Below are 18,067 nucleotides of genomic sequence, written 5' to 3' on the forward strand. Positions count from 1 at the left end.
ATTATGAAAAAAAAAGAACCTAAAAACTAATTACAAGAGCACTATTAAAAGAACTACTTAGAGAAAGCGTTGTGAAACTGAAGTCTTCGACAGGCTCAAGAAATGTACTTAGAATTAGTTGTCCAACCACCGTATCCACCCGATCTGACTCACAGAAATTTAATATTCAGTGTATGAAACAATACGATCACTCAAAAGTTCAGTCATCCAATCCTCAACAATCAAGAAAGAAGATGGAGGTTGAGCAAAAAAATGATATTTCTAACTAATTCTCGTCAAAAATGAATTGTTTTTAAACCTATTTTCCTTTCACGAGTTTCAATACCACGCAAATTTTCAATATCCTGTTATATATCCAGAATTTCAATGTCATTCCGTTCGCTCGATTTCCTTTGGGTGATACAACTCTTTTTTTTTAATATTTTTGACGTACACGTTTCAAATCAAACACGCAAATCCATGTATATGGCTAGGAATTGCATCAATCGGAAGACGCGATGAAAAGCACATACATTTGTTTTGGTAATATTTTCCCGATTGGATTCTTGATTGATTTTCCCGGGAAAAAACAATCAGGTCATGAAAGGAATGGTGATTGATTATTGCCTGGATGTTTTGTCTGAAAAAGAACGAACAGTAGCTATTTTTCAAATATATGCGAAGCACGTACAACTCTAGTATATCCAACGAATGCTACTGAGAATTTTTATCTGTTCAGATCACTGGTTTTAAAGTAAATTCAAAACTTTCGATTACTGCTGAACCTACTTTCTGTTTGCTGTAATATTCTTAGAATATGCATTATCAATGTGCTCGTAGTTAAATTTCAAATGTAAGTGGTTGTAAATTAAAAGTCAATAATAGTATGAAACTTGAGTTTGTTTTTGTAGCGTCAGTTTCTTGACATCAGGGTCAAAATTTGTAGAGATTGTTATTAAAAGGTAATGATTCAAATGTACGGCGAGATATTTCTTATTTTTTGATACATTTGATTTATCACTTTGGATATTTTGATAGATTGAGTTAACTCTTCATGTCCTAAAGCAGTCAAACTGCTAGAATCCATCAAACTCTTTATATTAAAGTTAATTCTGGACGGAATACGATTAATGTTTAATTTTGGTGGAAATGGCATTGATTTAAAAGAAAAAAACCATTAGATGTTCCTCTTATTTGCATTACAGCTCACTCATTTTACGTGCAAAAGATTTTTAACAGTGCTCATTTTAAAGCTTATTTTAAGCACTACAACATCCCATTTCCTTAGAATAAGTAAAATGTATCTGCTCGCCACTAGATGGCATACATCGATTAAATTTCAGATAAAATATAAAACGGCTTTGATCTTTAATATCTCGCTTAATATTGCACTTATAACTCTCTATAAACAACCAATTTGTTCAATTGTTTACCTGCTATAATTTTTTTATCATAAAATTTTCATTGAAATGCATATTTTTGAAGATATTTGCAAAAAACCGATGAAAAACGTGAAAAAATTCCGAATTTTCAATTGCCAATAACTTGAAAAGTATTGGGTTTTATGAAAAACTTTATAGAATATTTTTTTCTCAAAATTAGGCTTTCTATCGATATCCGAGGTTATTTTGAGAAAAAAATGTACCACCCTCAGGGTGGATACGCAGCTCAGATTATTTTTACTTTTGAAGTTAAGGGGAAGATGAGACTAATTCAAAAGTTTCATGCAAATCGGTTCACTGTAAAAAAATAAAAAAATTCGGAGCAATAACGCTTTAATGACTGCACTAAAAAAAGTTTTTTCTAACTACCTCGTTAGACTCTGCAGTTTCATCTTGACGTTGTTAATAATTTCACAATATTTATGATATTATAGAAACCAAAATTTCATGCAAAAGTATGGAATTCAATCAATAAAAATCTTTAAGACTTGATCTTATCTTTTTCTTTTGTTGCTTTGCCTCTTGAGATGTACTTTCAGTTTATTTTTATTTCCCACTATTGTTGCAAACAAATTTCTCTCTTCTGCAATACTTAAAACGTTTGTTCGTTTTTCTAACGATTCGAAATACTGGATGATATTCAAGAGTATCTAAAGTATACATGTATACATACAAGTATACATGGAAGTACAAAAAGAGGAGAAAAGCACCATAGAGCGAAGCCTAAGTTATGGTTAACTTATGATAGATATAAAGAATCACACTAGTTTTTATTATGTGTTAGTACAAATCACATCATGAAAAATGACATTCAACGTTTTGTTTTTAACTTGAAAATGTTCAGTTTTAGTACTACTGCAATAATTAATAAAGCTTCTTCTCATTTAAAATTTCATAGGTAAGTAATTATCAAAGAAGAACGTGTTAAAATATAGGGGATGAAGTATATGTTTATTTTTTACCATCCGCTAAAAGATTTCCATAAAATATAAGAATTTAGTTCTTACACATGAACTTCTGAAAAACCCTGTATACTCATTTCACTTTAAATAGAGCAAACTCCTTAAACCGAACATTTGAGAACCTTAATAGCATTGGAAACGATCGATTTACATCATTTTCACATGCAGACGCTTTTACGACTGATCGGACTAGAAATAGTTTTCACCCTGTCCTTTAGGACGCATCACATCTGGTTTGTTTTCAGAGGATTTACGTGATAAGAATAGATATGTCGAAATGTACAAACATTTCCTTTCAAATTTATTCCTACTTTCAACCATTTTTGTTGAGTTGAAAGACTGTAAAATGATTTACTGATACGAGGGTTGCTACTCAAGTTTTTAGATGTGAATATGTCAAAATTGACATTGTCATCATAAAGTTTGACGTTGCCCTCGAATCAATCAGCATTCCAAACAGGAGTATTACGATAAGTAATGGACATTAGATTTCTGCCTTATCCGGAGAACAGCTTAGCTATGGTCGTTGCAGACAAATAACTACACCAACTTTTACAATCCCTCACTTTAAATCAATTGAATGATTAAATTCTTTCCGTACTCCATAGCAGCTTAGCTGTATAACATATCTGTCACAAAAACAAAACGTTGACATTTCAACCTATATGCATTACTAACAGTTATTCGCAGTATTCATTGTGCAAACCATTTGCTGCTAGTAGATTTTTGAATTGTTGAAAGACCCATATTAAGTGCTGTCCTAGCACCACAACATAGAATATTTACATTCTTGGTAAGCACAACTTCTTGACTATAACATTACTCAATAAGTCGTGTGACTGACACACAGATGACGCTGCCATTGTCAAATCTATATGAAGTTTATGAAGTACCAACTTTGAAAAGATTATGTATAAAGTTGCATGACATTTAAATTAGTCAGAAAAAAGTGACAGCCATTTAAGTTAAGCTACTTTTCAAAACAGTGAATTCAAAACAATTTCGGGTGTTTATATTATCATTGCTTCTTGATGACAAAAAATGCTGTCCAGATTTTGAACGTGGTCGTACAGACATCGATGATAGTGAACGTTCTGATCGTCCAAATGAGGTAGTTACTCCATAAAACATCAAAAACTCCACAAATTGGTTATATCAAATCGTAAATTGACATTGCGTGAGGTAGCTGAGGTCGTAGAGATATTATAAAGCATTGTGTTTACAATTGTGGATGAATATTTGACTATGAGAAAGCATTTTTCGAAGTGGGTGTCGCGTTTAATCATAGTTGATCAAAAACAACAATGAGTTGATGATACAGAGCAATGTTTGGTCATGTTTACACGTTATGACTTCATGCCGGAATGAAAACGATCATCATTTTAGTGGACTGCAGACGGTAAACCATCTCAGAAGTGTCCAAAGGCACAACAATCATCTAGGATGGTTATGGCTTCAGATTATTGGAATGCGCATGGAATATTGTTCATCAACTACATCCAAAAGAGAGAAAAAGTCAGTAGCGAATAATAGATAGAGTCGTCGCAAAATCAAGGAAAAACGGCCTTATATGTCGAAGAAAAAACCACTGTTTCACTGTTACACTTCAAATTGATTCTTCATCCACCTTATAGTCCATATATGTTCCCCAGTGATTACTGGCTATTCGTTGATCTCAAAAAAAATGCTCGTTGGTACGAAATTCATCTCGAATGAAGAAGCAATTGCTAAAACTGAAAACTATTTTGAGGCAAATCCTTTTACAATTATGACATCGAAAAGTTGGAATTATTGTATCTATCTTGAAGGAGATGAATAAAATAGATTTTTGGTGAAAAAAGTGTTTTTCTTAGTTAGTTACACGACTTAATGTGTTTTGTGTTAAATATTACATCCAAATTTTCTGCTGGTGTTACTACATGATCTTTCTCTTCAAGCTCTAACATAAATTATCATATAAAGATTTAACAGTTCAAATTCTATTCGTTTTTTCAACAACACCATAAAAATGATTGAATTTGAATAATTTTCTCATCGTTCTAATCAAGCATAATATCAACTACAGGTTTAAATTAATATTTTATTATTTTTTTCATGGTTATAATTCTTTATAATGTTATAATGTTTTTGTTTCGATCCCAATAAGTTCACCAATGAAACTACGACAGTGGACAAGCACGATCCCAATTTAAACTCACCTATAGAACTAAGTGATGCTTCTTCCACGACAGATAAACTACTATTATGGATTGTAAGATGCCTGATGTCCAAACCCAAGAAAATGAAACCGGTCAATTTTTTTAGGTTATTATGTCTCAGTTTCAAATAGAAAATGACCAGAGACTTTCCTTTCAGTTTGCCCATGGCATCGTTGACGTGTTGCTGATCAGTGAATTCGCAGAGAATATCCAGGCCGTTCTTTTTTACCGTACAGGAACACGGTGCTATCTCGCCTACCGGGGGGCATTGCTGTTGACTCTGTAACAAAATAATAATTCCAGTACTTTTTAATTGATTTTTAAAACACAAAACATTGAATATGAGCGATGATTTTCGTGTTTTTGTCCTCACTATGCCTTTCAGATGAACCTGTTTGCAAATATTTACAATTAAATTAGGGAGCTTATTGAAACTCCAACTGAAAAGCTTCATATGCAGTGCAGCTTTAGTCAGATTCAGAATGTAGTGCCATAATTAACGATACTGTCAAATACTTCAAAACAAGGAGAATTGATGTGAACAATGTTAGCTCCCGACCTTGTACGAAAATCGCATTCAGAAACCTCTTAGTCAATGGTCGATTTTATTTCATTCACCAGATTTTTCATCCAGAATCGAATGTTTTTATGTACCGATAATGTTACTGTCTAATTTCGTTTTTACTTTGTTAGATATTCGAGGGTGTATTAAAAACAAATGTGTCATAGTTGTTCCTTGATCTTTTCAATCGTTCCAAATAATACTTTTTATGTTAGGGATCGGAAAAAATCGTTGAGGTCTAGATCTGGTGAAAACGATAGGTAATCAAGCACTTAGCAATGGTTATTACCAAATTGTAAGGAGACGCGTTGTACTGGTTAAGAAGCACTTTATTTTTTTTTCAAATGCGGTTGTTTTTTTGCAATTTTATGCCAATAGTGTCTATTATGTATCTATCCTTAATTTGACGATTATCCAGTAGCCACTTGGTGAACTTTTTCACTGATATCGCCGGTTGTATCAGAAGATCTTCATCAGACCGAAACTACTGCGACGTTTGCATACAGCTGTCCACAGTTCTACGGTCGCAAATGAGCAAATGATGGTACAAAATCTCCATACACAGTGTCTAACACTTCTTTCGTTTGCCTAAGAGTATTGTTTTCAAAAATAAATATTTAATAATAGCTTGATACACAATTTTTGCATTTTCAGGAAAATCCCCCCCCCTCCGGATTATTTTCTGTTCCCAGACTTAAAAAAATGGTTTAGTGGTCAAAGGTTTTCCAATAATGAAGAAGTGACGCCGGCAGTTGTCTATTTTGAGGAGCTTGATGATTCTTATTATGAAAAAGTACCGGCCTAATTGAACATCGCCGGAAAAAGTTTATGGAGCTGAAATGAGAAATAAATAAATTTGTTCATTTTTATTGTATTTTTGTATTTTCTTTGTTGGGACAGTTACTTCTGGAACCATCCTCTTATATAGGGTGTCCCGTATTTGAACCCATTGCATAACTGAGGAGTTCTAGGGCCTTAAAGTAGCTCCCAAAATAACGAAAAAAATTAATTTCTTTGGAGACCTTTAGCTGAAAAATATCAAAATTGGTAAACTGTATGAGGAGACTATTAAGGGCATTGATTAACTAGAAGGTGATCGAAAGATTCTGAGGGGTTAGCCTTCTAATTTCACAGAATTTTTTCATCAGTTCAATTAAAAGTTACTATTTTTATACTTTGGATAAGATAATTCAAACATTTTTTACTTTCTCGTAAAACTTTTCAAAGAAAAGTTGAATAACCAAAAACTTCTTCTCAATAATGTTATTTCAAAAGCTAAAAAACTCATTTACAACATTAAAAAACGAGAATTCTCCACTCATTGAATACATTATAATAATTTGAGTATTATACCCTCAATTAACCCATCAGAATGGTTCAATCTTCTACTATCCACCATAACCTGACGCCCTTAATAATCTCATACAGTGTATCAAGTTTGTTATTTTTAAGTTGAAGGGTTGCAAAGAAATTAATGCAACTGCTCTGTGTCGATTGTTATGCGGGACATCTTGTATAGTTTCTAATGTTTTTGTCTTATTGATTAGTGATTCTAGAATAAAGATAAAAATAAATCGACACAAAGAACATGAACCAAAGAATCTAATGACGTATTTGAATGTATGGATCGATATAAACGCTCAACATAATGAGAAAAATATATAAAATGAATTCATGAAGTATTTTTTAACTCAAAAATAGCTTTGAAAACACGATATGGTTCTTAGCGAAAGAATAAAAATAATTTTTACACGAAAACACGGAAGGTGTGTTGGGAATATGAAAATAATAATAATAATAATAAACTGAAGCAGAATATGGTAACGATACGAGAAATTGAGAAAATTTTGTTAAAAAGGAAGGTATGTAAGTAAAATCAATTCGATCATATGATATGCAGGGTATTTAAAAGAAGCTGACTTCGTTTATCGTTCGTTCAGAAAAGAAATTTGTGTTCAAGATTCACAAGCAAAAGTTTTTATCCACCCCATATTGTCAAGCCAAGGTCTTAACGTCTTAAAAACCAAAAAAATAATGTGTTATGTATAAATTTTGGACAAAGACATCTTGTGACGTTCCACCAAAAGCTGCAGCGGTATAAAACGTTCAAGATAACCTTGAGAAACCAGAACCGTTGAAAATGAACGTGATCTACGATTCACAACCTCAGATCCTTGAATCTGGGGATCTGTCTTTGAGTCCTTCTACAGTGAAAAGGAGATTGAGAGAATTACGAGGTTGCAGTGGACTAAAAAACATAGAAATTGAAGAGCGGGAGGGAACAAAAATGTCTTATGTTTGAGTGTATGTGCACAAGAAAGAAGAAAGACGAATTTTAGAACCATGTGGACTTATTATCGACTGTAAAACACGGTGCAGGCTTGGTGATGGTTTTGATGATATTTGGAAGAAGGGCGACTAGAGGCCTGGTAGAAATTGAAGATATTTCGTAGAAACAAAGCTATAAAAAAATATTAAAATTAAATGTACCACGTTCTGGCCCACTCCTGATTAGCAGATAGTCAAAGTTTTATATTTTTGGTTCGAAGTGAAGAGTGTTTGTGAACAATAAAGAAGAAGCACGAATTTTAGAACCATGTGGACTTATTCTCTCGTTCTGGCCCGCTTCTGATTGGCATAAAAATTATCTTCCAGCATGACAACGATCCCAAGCATTCTTTAAAGCTGTGTAAAGAGTATTTGAAAGTATTGGAATGAAAAAATGTAGTGAAAGTAATAATTTACCGTCGTCCGACCTCCACCAGATAGAGTTGTTGTGGGACAAATTCGACTTCAACTTAACCAATGGACCAAAATCGATCTTATTCTTTTTATTTGTTCCTTATAACGCAAACTATAAAGTGGGCAAAAACTTTTGACCAGCAGTGTAGAAGACATCCAGAATTCCATAATTACTGGCAACATTGGAATGAACTTTGATTCGAATATGTTTTGGAAGCTGATACAATTCATGAATGTGTTTTTATAGAGGGTCGAGTAGTATTTTAAACACACTGCCACAATTGTGATGCAAATACTTCGAAAAATTAACAAATATATTTTCCGCGAGAGTTTTTTCTTCTACCCATTCCAAACTAACGTTTCCTGAGTATAAATTCCACAAAAGTAGAATTGAAATAATGAAAATTGAAATAATGAAAAAACCCGGTTAAGCAAAAAGTTCTGAAATCTTTTTTAACGAGAAATATGAAATTACACGTGAAAGAAAAAACGAGGGGAGAAATTTTGAATGGTCGCATGCTTGGTGGTAATTTACGTCACCTCCCGAACTCTGAATTGTTAAAATAATATACTGATAATACCATCACCAAAATTTAAAAATATTAAAACCTTATTTGACATTTAATACTTCAAGCTAGGTTCGTATGATAAAACAAATAATAGTTAGCGGATTCAATTTTTTGCCTACCTCGGTTGCGGCCAGAGCGCATAGTCCAGCTAACGCAGTCCAAGCCCAAACCCAAGTCCATCTGAACATCCGCACTCTGGCCATACTCTCTTCGACCCACCTTGCCGGCTATACCATATTCACCGGCTCACATGTAATCTGAAACAATTAAATCTTCAATAGAAAGTAATACCACAACTTAAATAGAATTCACAGTAAGAGTTATCCTAAATTTCTTTATAATAGAAGTTACTTTTACAAGTGATTCAACAGTTGGGACCAAAACATTTGCGTTTCTAAGGTTTTTTAAGTTAATTTAGTTCTCTCAAAGTCCTATTGATCAGGAAGATCAAAAATATAAGAAAATGACTTATTGAGTGCAGAAGTGGGAGCGAATCTATGTCAAACAAGCTCATCAATATCCTAACCTACCTTCGATCATATGAGAACATCAACATTAGATTGGAAAAATAAGCTGAGGACCATAGTTGACCATAGTTCGAAGAGGTAAGGACATTGAAGTGAAAAATAAGATCCACAATGCAAAAACGATACAAATAATAACATGAAATTGACTACAATTAGGATGAAACAAATAAAAAGACTAATGGAGAAAACAAAATGAGATAAATATGGACACGTATTAAAGAAAAAAATGACAAAAATTTAGAAGAAAACATTATTGACATATCTCTCGAAAGTAGAAAGAGTTGGAGACAAAAATACGTTCCTATATGATAATCCAAAATGCTGCAAAAGACAGTGTCTATATCCCAAGAAAGATTTGCATTGAGTAAATTCAATTTTTCATTGTAGACAATCGGAAAGTATCTGGTTTGAAGTAGAGATACCTATCACCTACAACATTTTCTTGATGGCTGAACATTTAGATGATTTCAATCAAAAACCAATTGATGTTTAAGGCAAAATATTGTTGATAGAGAAGGTGATTATTTATTCGATTGAAAATTAAAAATTTTTGCATTGGAATTTCATTCAAGTAAGCGACATGACTTTCCGGACTTATCTGGTTTGGTGAAGTTATATTTTCAATATCTGTTAGAAAAAAAGAATCCAAAAAGCTCACGATTGATTAACATCTGTATATGGTATGATGTGTATGATTTACAAAGATTATGAACGATATAAAAGTAGAAATAAGACAGTTTAAAAAGACGAAAAAGCATTGAAAGACTACGCACTTCGTGCTCGCTTCTATTTTCTCTTGCTTGAATCGCTGTCCGGTCTAGGTCAGCCTTTTTGGTACGTAGAATTCCTTGAATGTTGTAGTTCTTAACATCGTCACCACGATAGCGTCTGCTGATAATACACCGATGTGTGACTCCAATTTCTCTCTCTTCACCATCCCTCGTTCACACAGCATCAGTACTTTGGTTGATATTCAAAATGTGCCATCAGGATAAAACATCGGACATGACGATATTGTCAATGTTCTAGTAAGATTAAAAATTGTACTACTCTTCAATTATTGGAAATATGTTCGATTGAAAATTTGTTTAAGAAGAAATCAGTGAATAAATAAAGGAAATGTGAGGGAACGTTGGTCTGGTTCGAAACAACTTTAATTGCCAATAATGAAAAATGAGTAAATTAGAAGTACTAGCTCAAAAATCCTTTTTTTGTTTTCATAAAAATTTCCTTAGAAAATCAGGAAACTGAGAATTATAAAGAATTAGTTTCAAGTATTTCAGTAAATTTGAAAATTCTTCAGCTTAACTAGAGAATTTAGATACATCATGAGCTCCTCCACATTTAAGTGGAGGATACAGGATAATAGAGAGAATAGTAGGAAATCTGGACAGGCGAATATAATCCTGGAAAGTTATAATCTATCTTCTGTATTGTCGACTCAATGAATAATTTGTTTATTAGAGGATTCTGTTGAAATATTCTTTATCCACATTCTATCGAACGATGGAAGACTAAAAAACTCCAGAGCACAACACCTGGTGACGTAGGAAACATAAAATGAAGATCTTCGGTGACAGAGGACTAAAATACCTTTCCAATGAGGTTCCACATGACTCCCTTTCTTATTTAAAATTTTTTATGACAAAATGACATTTACGATTTACAGAGTTATAAAAGAAGTGAAATTTGAAGAGTTTCACAGCACGTGAAGCTCCAAGAAACCAGAATTTCATATTAAGAATTATTTGAAAGAGAGAACTCGAAGGAAAGTAAATGTGTTCAAAATTATGAGGTTTACCTCGAACTGACTCGAAACATACTATGGAAAATATTAAGAGAAATAAGCTTTCGCTTGAAAAGTCATTCCAGAGCAATCACCTAAGAACTATAAAATAAATGAGATATCAAAGAAATATATTTTATTTAGATGAAACATGAATTAATTCTGGTAAGATGAAGCTGTTACATATCGAAGACAGGTTCAAATGCACCAACAGGAAAGGGGAATAGTTCAAAAGTTTTTGTTGAAGGTGGTTTATTGTCTACTCGTTCCGGTGAGTAACATGAATACTGCGTTTAAAGAATATTAAGATCCATCCCAGTTCTATGTAAGATGAACTGCATTCTTGGTGTTCCCTTTATAAAGAAAAAAAATGATGAAATTATAGATTAGTGATTAGAACGCCACCATATGATTGCTAATTAAACCAGATTGAAATGGTATGGAAAGTTGAGAAAATAATTTTTTTGAAATGTTCACATGATGTTAATCAGTTGTTTTTGGAGGCTATAAATAACTTGAATCCTGAAAACTGGAAAAAGGAACAAGATTCTGATTTGGATTTGTAGTAAGCTCTACTTAAACTGGTATAATATCAAATAAACCTCGAAAAACATGCACATTTGAATTGATCGATTTCTAGTTTAATATTTTTTGAAAAAACAGGTGTTAAATATCAAATTTTAGCAAATGATCAGTAATAAATGACGTTATTTAGACACTGAATGGGGAAAAATATCTTTTGAGATATTGATTTTATAAAAATCATTATAATAATTCAAATACTTACATTTATAATCGTATTTTCAAACTTTTATGATGAAAATATATATTTACTAATAATGTAATACCTTGTTATCAATAATACTTGATAATATACACTGAATTAACTGCACTATCGAATATACAAACAACACGAGTTTCAACTTATTTTACAAGTTCGATATACACCCGAAAAGATTAGCGATACAAAAATTCATTGGATTGTTTTCAAAAATTAACATCTAATAATAAATATTTAACATGATATAAATAAACACTGCTTTGAAGTTCGGACAAAGTGATTCGAACATGGTGTCAGCGCAAATTGACTATTTCCTCCTGATATTACAGAATAAAAGTACCAACTATTTTCTTAATTGTATTATATCTTGCTTTCAATACAGTAAGAGGTAGTTAAATTACAGGGGAAACTAGAATGGTTGCAAAATATTGTGAAAATTTAGTAAGGAAGTTTCCATTGCTTCAAAAATGTACCGAATTTTATATACTTCGACTTTTCTACAAAGAAAATCCTCACTGCTTACTGAATACACTGTTTACACCACTACTACACCACGATTACACTGTCTAACGCACGTTTCGGTAACCAAATTATCGTCTTCAGAGAGTCGATCGTAAACTAAAACCTAATAACTTGACTTACCTGTTTTATAATGAATTTTCTTACCAATAAACCTTCTCTCGCGAAAATTAAATCCAGAGAGCAAACTGTGGGAAGAAAGGAATTAACTCTCTGTCCATATTTAAGCTTTTCTCACATTTAGCAATATCAATGCTTTCAAATGCATCCAACAATTTATTATTGGATACATTATTAATATTTATGTCATTTATGACTGGCAGCATGATCGGCAATACTCGATTTTTCGGTCAGTCCATATTTCAAATGAGCTATGTGCTCTTTAAACCGGACGATAACGGATCGGACAGGAAGATGATCTGATTGCGAAAGTTCCTTTAGATTGAACTGAATACATTATTCAATTGAAAAAAATTCTGCTTGGTAAAATCTAGGCGCACTGACCAAGCTTTCAGAGTGTATGGATCTACACCCATGTACAGAGCATTCATTATAAGAAGGAGAACTACTTTAAGAATATTTGAAGAGATAAAGCGAAGTACATTAGATGAGAGCAATCAGAGCAAAATGCAGTTTGAAAACACTGAGAAACACGCTTCTAAAGTTGAATTGAACAGTGAGAAGTTTTAAAAAACTAAAAAGTGAAGAGTAATTTTTGGCTTGTAACTAAAAATATTGATGAGAAACTTATAAAAGCGTGAGGCTCTATTTATAACATTTTCAAATTAACTTTGCGCTTTGTAATCAATATATTTGAGTCTGTATATATGTGTAAATTTCATTCTAGAACCAAGAATCAGTTTTTCATTCTGTAACAGCGTGTTTTTTAGTTTTTCAAACTATAATTTATTTTATAGTACAAAATGGACTGACGCAGATCAAGGATATAAGTTTTACGCTCAAGACAAACTTGTATGTCATGAATCTTTCATCGAGGCACTTCGTGGCGCATTAAAGATTGATGGTGTTCGAAAAAGGAAATCGATAGTACGAATACGATATTATGTAACAAAAGATTCGCTCCTGAATCGAATTGATGTTCCCAGAATCAATGAACAAAGTGATAAAATCATTTATCAGCGGGATCCGAATGTAAATTGAATTTTCCTTTCCTATCTTCAAGGAAAAAAGAGTTTACTTGTCAAAATAATTATATATTGATTTTTCACCAGAATATACAAAATTTTATTTTTGTTCTATCTGAACAGTTTTGACTAAATTAAACTTAAAAAAGCAATTGAATCTGATAACGTCATTTTTCATCAAATTAAAATAAGAATTTATAACAAAATGAAGCTTAAAAAATATGAGATTTGCAGTGAATTGGAATAAAATATTACTCGATCAAATTAAAGCAGGAATAGTGATTTTCTTAGCCAATTTAAGTCAATTTTTGAACTAGGGAAACCTGTATCTCACTTAAAATATGGTGTGACCGACACACAGATGGCACTGCAATTGTGCAATCTATATGACGTTTATGAACTACCAATTTTCAAAAGACTATGAGTCAAATTTCAAGACTTTTCGATTGGTGACAGCCATTTAAGTGAAGCTACTTCTGTTCTTTTGAAAACAATGGATTCAAAACAATTTTGTGTGCTAATTTATCATTAAACAGTACAAGTTCAGAAATGGCTTCAGAAGTGTTATCTGGACTATGCTTCATCGAAAACAATCATTTGCAATTGATTTGATGAATTTAAGTGTGGTCGTACAGACTCCGATGATGATGAACGTTCTGGTCGTCCAATTGAAGTGGTTACTCCAGAAAAATCAAAAAAGTTCACAAATTGATTAAATTTAATCGTTAATTGAAATTGCGTGAGATATCAGAGGTTGTAAGGATATCAGAAGGCAGTGGGTTTACAATTATGCATGAACATTTGACCACGAAAAAGCTTTTTTCAAAGCGGGTGCCGCGTTTGCTCACAGTCGATCAAAAATAACGTGTTGATGATTCAGAGCACTGTTTGGGCATTTTTACACGTAATGAATCAGCTTTTTTGCATCTATATGTGATAATGGATGAAACATGGATCCATCACTTCACACCGGAATCAAAACGATCATCATCTGAGTGGACTGCAGCCGGTGAACCACGTCCAATGGCACAACAGTCAGCCGGATAGGTTATGGCTTGAGTAACGGTCTTATATGTCGAAGTAAAAACCACTGTTTCACCAAGAGAGTACAAAGTCGACGGCAACGCAGATTAAATTAAACGAATTACACTTCGAATCGCTTCCTCATCCACCGCATACTCAAGATCTGGCCCCCAATGACTACTGGCTATTCGCTAATCTCAAAAAACTGCTCGCCGGTAAGAAATTCAGTTCAAATGAAGAAGCATATCATATCATGCATCAAAAGTGTCATCAGACAATTTATTAGAATATATGTCCAAAGTACATCATGTCCATGTCACAGGTACATCACTCCTGATACACCTTATTGTTTTTATTTAATCTTGGAGTAGAATTATGTTTGTTCAATTTCCCAGTAAAGTACAAATATTACTAACTGGGGGTTACAAGTCATTTATTTACTCAACTTATATAAAACTAGACTTAGTTTTTCATTACCTGAATAAAACAAAACTATCGTTTCCCATTTAGTTTCGTAAGTTCCAGCAATCATTTCTTTGTTTTTCTTTAGAAAATATCGACTTTCTACAGGACGATTGTTTTGTTTACATACCGTTTTCACTTCTACCTTCCATTCTACAACAAACAACTCTTGTTTTAAAGCGCATTTCAATTTCCAAAACTTCAATGTAATCTCTCTGTTGATGATACGAAGCAACAATATTTCCACTGAACAAATAGAATAGCTTCTATTCATTAGCATTATGAATTTGAAGATAAAATTTCGAATTTAATGTACTAAAATACTATATGTAGTAGAAGATTTATAGATAATCATTTTATTTGAATTTTAAGAAATATATTTTTACTCATTAGTTCGATTAACTGTAATCATAAATGCTTTCATTCATTTAGACCAGAGGTGTCAAAATCAATTTTGCAGAGGGCCATTTATTAAATTTTGAATTCGTCGGTGGGCCAGATTGAAAATCAAAGAAAAATGAACTGAATTATTATAAAATTCTATTCATTAAATCATACAAGGTTGTTAAAAATCATATCAAAGTTATAAAAAATGGTAGGTAATTATGTTGAGCTCAAGGATCCAGATACCTGACTCATTGATGTCAGGTATCATATTCGTTGTAGTTATTTTACGAATTGATTGTCTTGTGCGATGTTTGTTCTTATTTATTTTTATGACTGCTTACATAAATAGGTGCTACCAAACATGCAGAGAATGCGTGGGGCAAGAGCGTTAATCTCAATAAATAATCCATTTGCGAAAGAACTGGTGCCTGTGAAGCTTCAAAATTGAATGTATTGCTGAAAATTGGGAATCCCATTTCATTTATTTTATGAAAGTTAAATTCCGTAATAAAGTTGAAAATATTCATCCAATTTTTTTTATTCTTTATTAGATTTTTTACCTGGTTTTCCCATAGCCTCAACTTGTTTCAAAGGCTTGAATATATGAATACATTTGAGATTTTTACCCTGTAACTTTATATTTAGATCAGTCAAGTGTTTATTCATATCTACCAAAAAGGCACAATCAATCCACCAATCATTATCATAATCAATTGGTTTGCCTTTTTCTAGCATAAAAGCTTGAATAGAGTCACTTAATGCAAAACATCTTTCTAGAGCTACTTCTCGGTTGAGCCAACGAACTTTTCAGAACATCAGAAAACTTTTCGTCCAAATCTTGCAAAAATTTCCCGAACTGTCGGTGATTTAGTCCCTTTCAAATGTTTGGATGCCAATGATTCCTCTTGAATTATACAGTGAAATCCCACAAAATTTTAATTTTAATTTAGTTACAACGCCTTAGAATTGAGAGAAAGAGTATTTAAAACATCCGTAGAGGAATCGAATGAAGTCGAAAAGCTCTAAAAAACATGATTCTTCTTTCTGTGGCACATTGCGATCGCGGGCCTTATTGATACGGCTAAGGAGCCGAAAACGGCCCTCTGTGCTACCAAATCAAATATCTTGTGGCCTTGATAACTGACGATAATGAAGTGACAACAGATATCGATGCAAGAGTTGCTGCGGAGCACAGATGCTTCTGGACCGTCCAGAGAGCGCTCAAGTTTAAAGAAGTCTCACGAAGATCAAAACGCACAATTCACAAGACAATAAGTAACCGGATTTTGAACTGCTGGGAACGTAAGATTTTTGGCCCTGTTTGCGAGAACAGTACGAGGATGATTCTGAGGATTGCTGAGTTAAAACAGATGTAGGACGAGCCAGATTTGGTGGCATTCATCCCGGGGGCGCGTCTAAGGTGGCAGGGTCAAGTTGCACGTTGAAAGAATTGCATTCTAATCGACTCCCGCGCCATGTGATGTATGGAGTTCCTGGAGGACGGGGACAGATTAAACGGCGTAATGATAATGGAGAATTAAGTCCCGAACGACAAAGGAATATCAATAATTTTATAAACAGTTTCTAAGCTAAAAAAAATTGCACTAAAACTAATGCCACTTCATTGAAAATCAAAATTAAACTTATTCCTTGTACTAAATAATTCAATTAGACGTTATTTACGACATCTGAAACCAATCGTTGATGAATCGTTCTCCACCACGACAATGCTAGTTCTTACATAGCAGTTCAAACAAAAACGTAATTGAACAGTCAAAACATCGAATTGATGGGTCATCCGCCGTACAGTCCTTGTCTAAAACCCAATGATTTCTTCTTATTCCCGCAGATTGAAAATAAATTGCGCGGTTAACGTATTTTTACATCTAAAGAAGCGGTTTATTCGTTCAAATCACAGGTACCTCAATCGAGATGGAAAAGATGCTTCGACTGTTGGTAAAAACGCATATAAAAGTGTATTGATCTTAGTGGAGAATATTTTGATAAACAATAAAGCCATCTCTAATTATAAATATTAATTTTTATTTGAATATCGGAAAACTAGTATTTTTTTCTATTCTTTTCTATTTCATGTCGCATTCACAAACTCTTTTATCCATTAGATCTCGTTGTGCCTCCGTATATCAACTCTTTTTGGAGTCTTCTTTTTATTCGTAATACTAACAGATTTATATCAGTAAATTCCTTTGCCATTCATGTTTCCGGCATTCCAATCATCCGAGTCTTCTGATTTTTATAATTTTGATAATTCTTTGTTCATCGTGCAAGGCTTTAGTCTCCATATGTTCTTGGAGATTAGTATCCTGTTTATTACCTTCTCGCTTCCTCGAGTTAATTTTGCTCCTATATTTTCTTCCCCGTCGCCATTGTCTTTGATAAGTCTTTTAAGTTAGATGTTACCTTGCTTGAATTCAATTATTTTTTGCGTCTTGTTCTGCCCGTTTGCTTCGTGGAATTAACCTTCTATGTTTTCTACCTCATCGCTATTTTCTTCGATAAGTGTTCCAAGATAGATGACTTATTCGAATTCAATTATTTTTTTGCGTGATTAGATTAGATTTCTCTCATTTTCATGCTTTTTTTAGAGTGCGTCATTTACATGAGCTTGGATTTCTCCTCGTTCACTTATAAGTTCGCTATTTCTGCCATTTTTATGAAAGCCCTGCACTTGTTGATAAAATTACCACATCATCTGCATCATCAGCTACTTCGTCTCGTTCATACTATCCATTCCAATATTATGTTGAATCATTCAATAGATAGAAGATTTTCCTGTTTTAGTCCTGTATTTGGCTCTCTAATAATTTCTTTTCAATTTTTTTTAGTGTTTTTTACTGTCATTTTCATGAGCTTTATTAGTTTTATTGTTGCTCTCATGTCTTTTATTATTTTGTTTCATTTTTTTATATACAAAAACAGTTTATACAAATTTTTTTTTATTCTTACTGAAAAAGTTGTGAGA

General features: G+C 32.8%; 1 protein-coding gene across 3 annotated transcripts in view; it reads right to left on the reverse strand.

The window, feature by feature from the left end:
• LOC130893656 (protein slit) overlaps positions 1-18,067 on the reverse strand; it is a 90,284-nt gene that overhangs the window by 9,162 nt on the left and 63,055 nt on the right. The window contains exons 1-3 of one of the 3 annotated variants that reach the window (XM_057799921.1): positions 11,555-11,893; positions 8,574-8,711; positions 4,582-4,861 (exon numbers count right to left, since the gene is read on the reverse strand). In XM_057799921.1, the coding sequence (XP_057655904.1) occupies positions 4,582-4,861; positions 8,574-8,657 (364 nt within the window). In that variant the 5' untranslated portion in view covers positions 8,658-8,711; positions 11,555-11,893. Of the gene's footprint in view, positions 1-4,581; positions 4,862-8,573; positions 8,712-11,554; positions 11,894-18,067 lie in introns of those variants that run through there. The other 2 variants (XM_057799922.1, XM_057799920.1) reach the window with 2 other exon arrangements.

This window comes from Diorhabda carinulata, chromosome 5 (genome assembly GCF_026250575.1).
Source record: "Diorhabda carinulata isolate Delta chromosome 5, icDioCari1.1, whole genome shotgun sequence".
NCBI lineage: Eukaryota > Metazoa > Arthropoda > Insecta > Coleoptera > Chrysomelidae > Diorhabda > Diorhabda carinulata.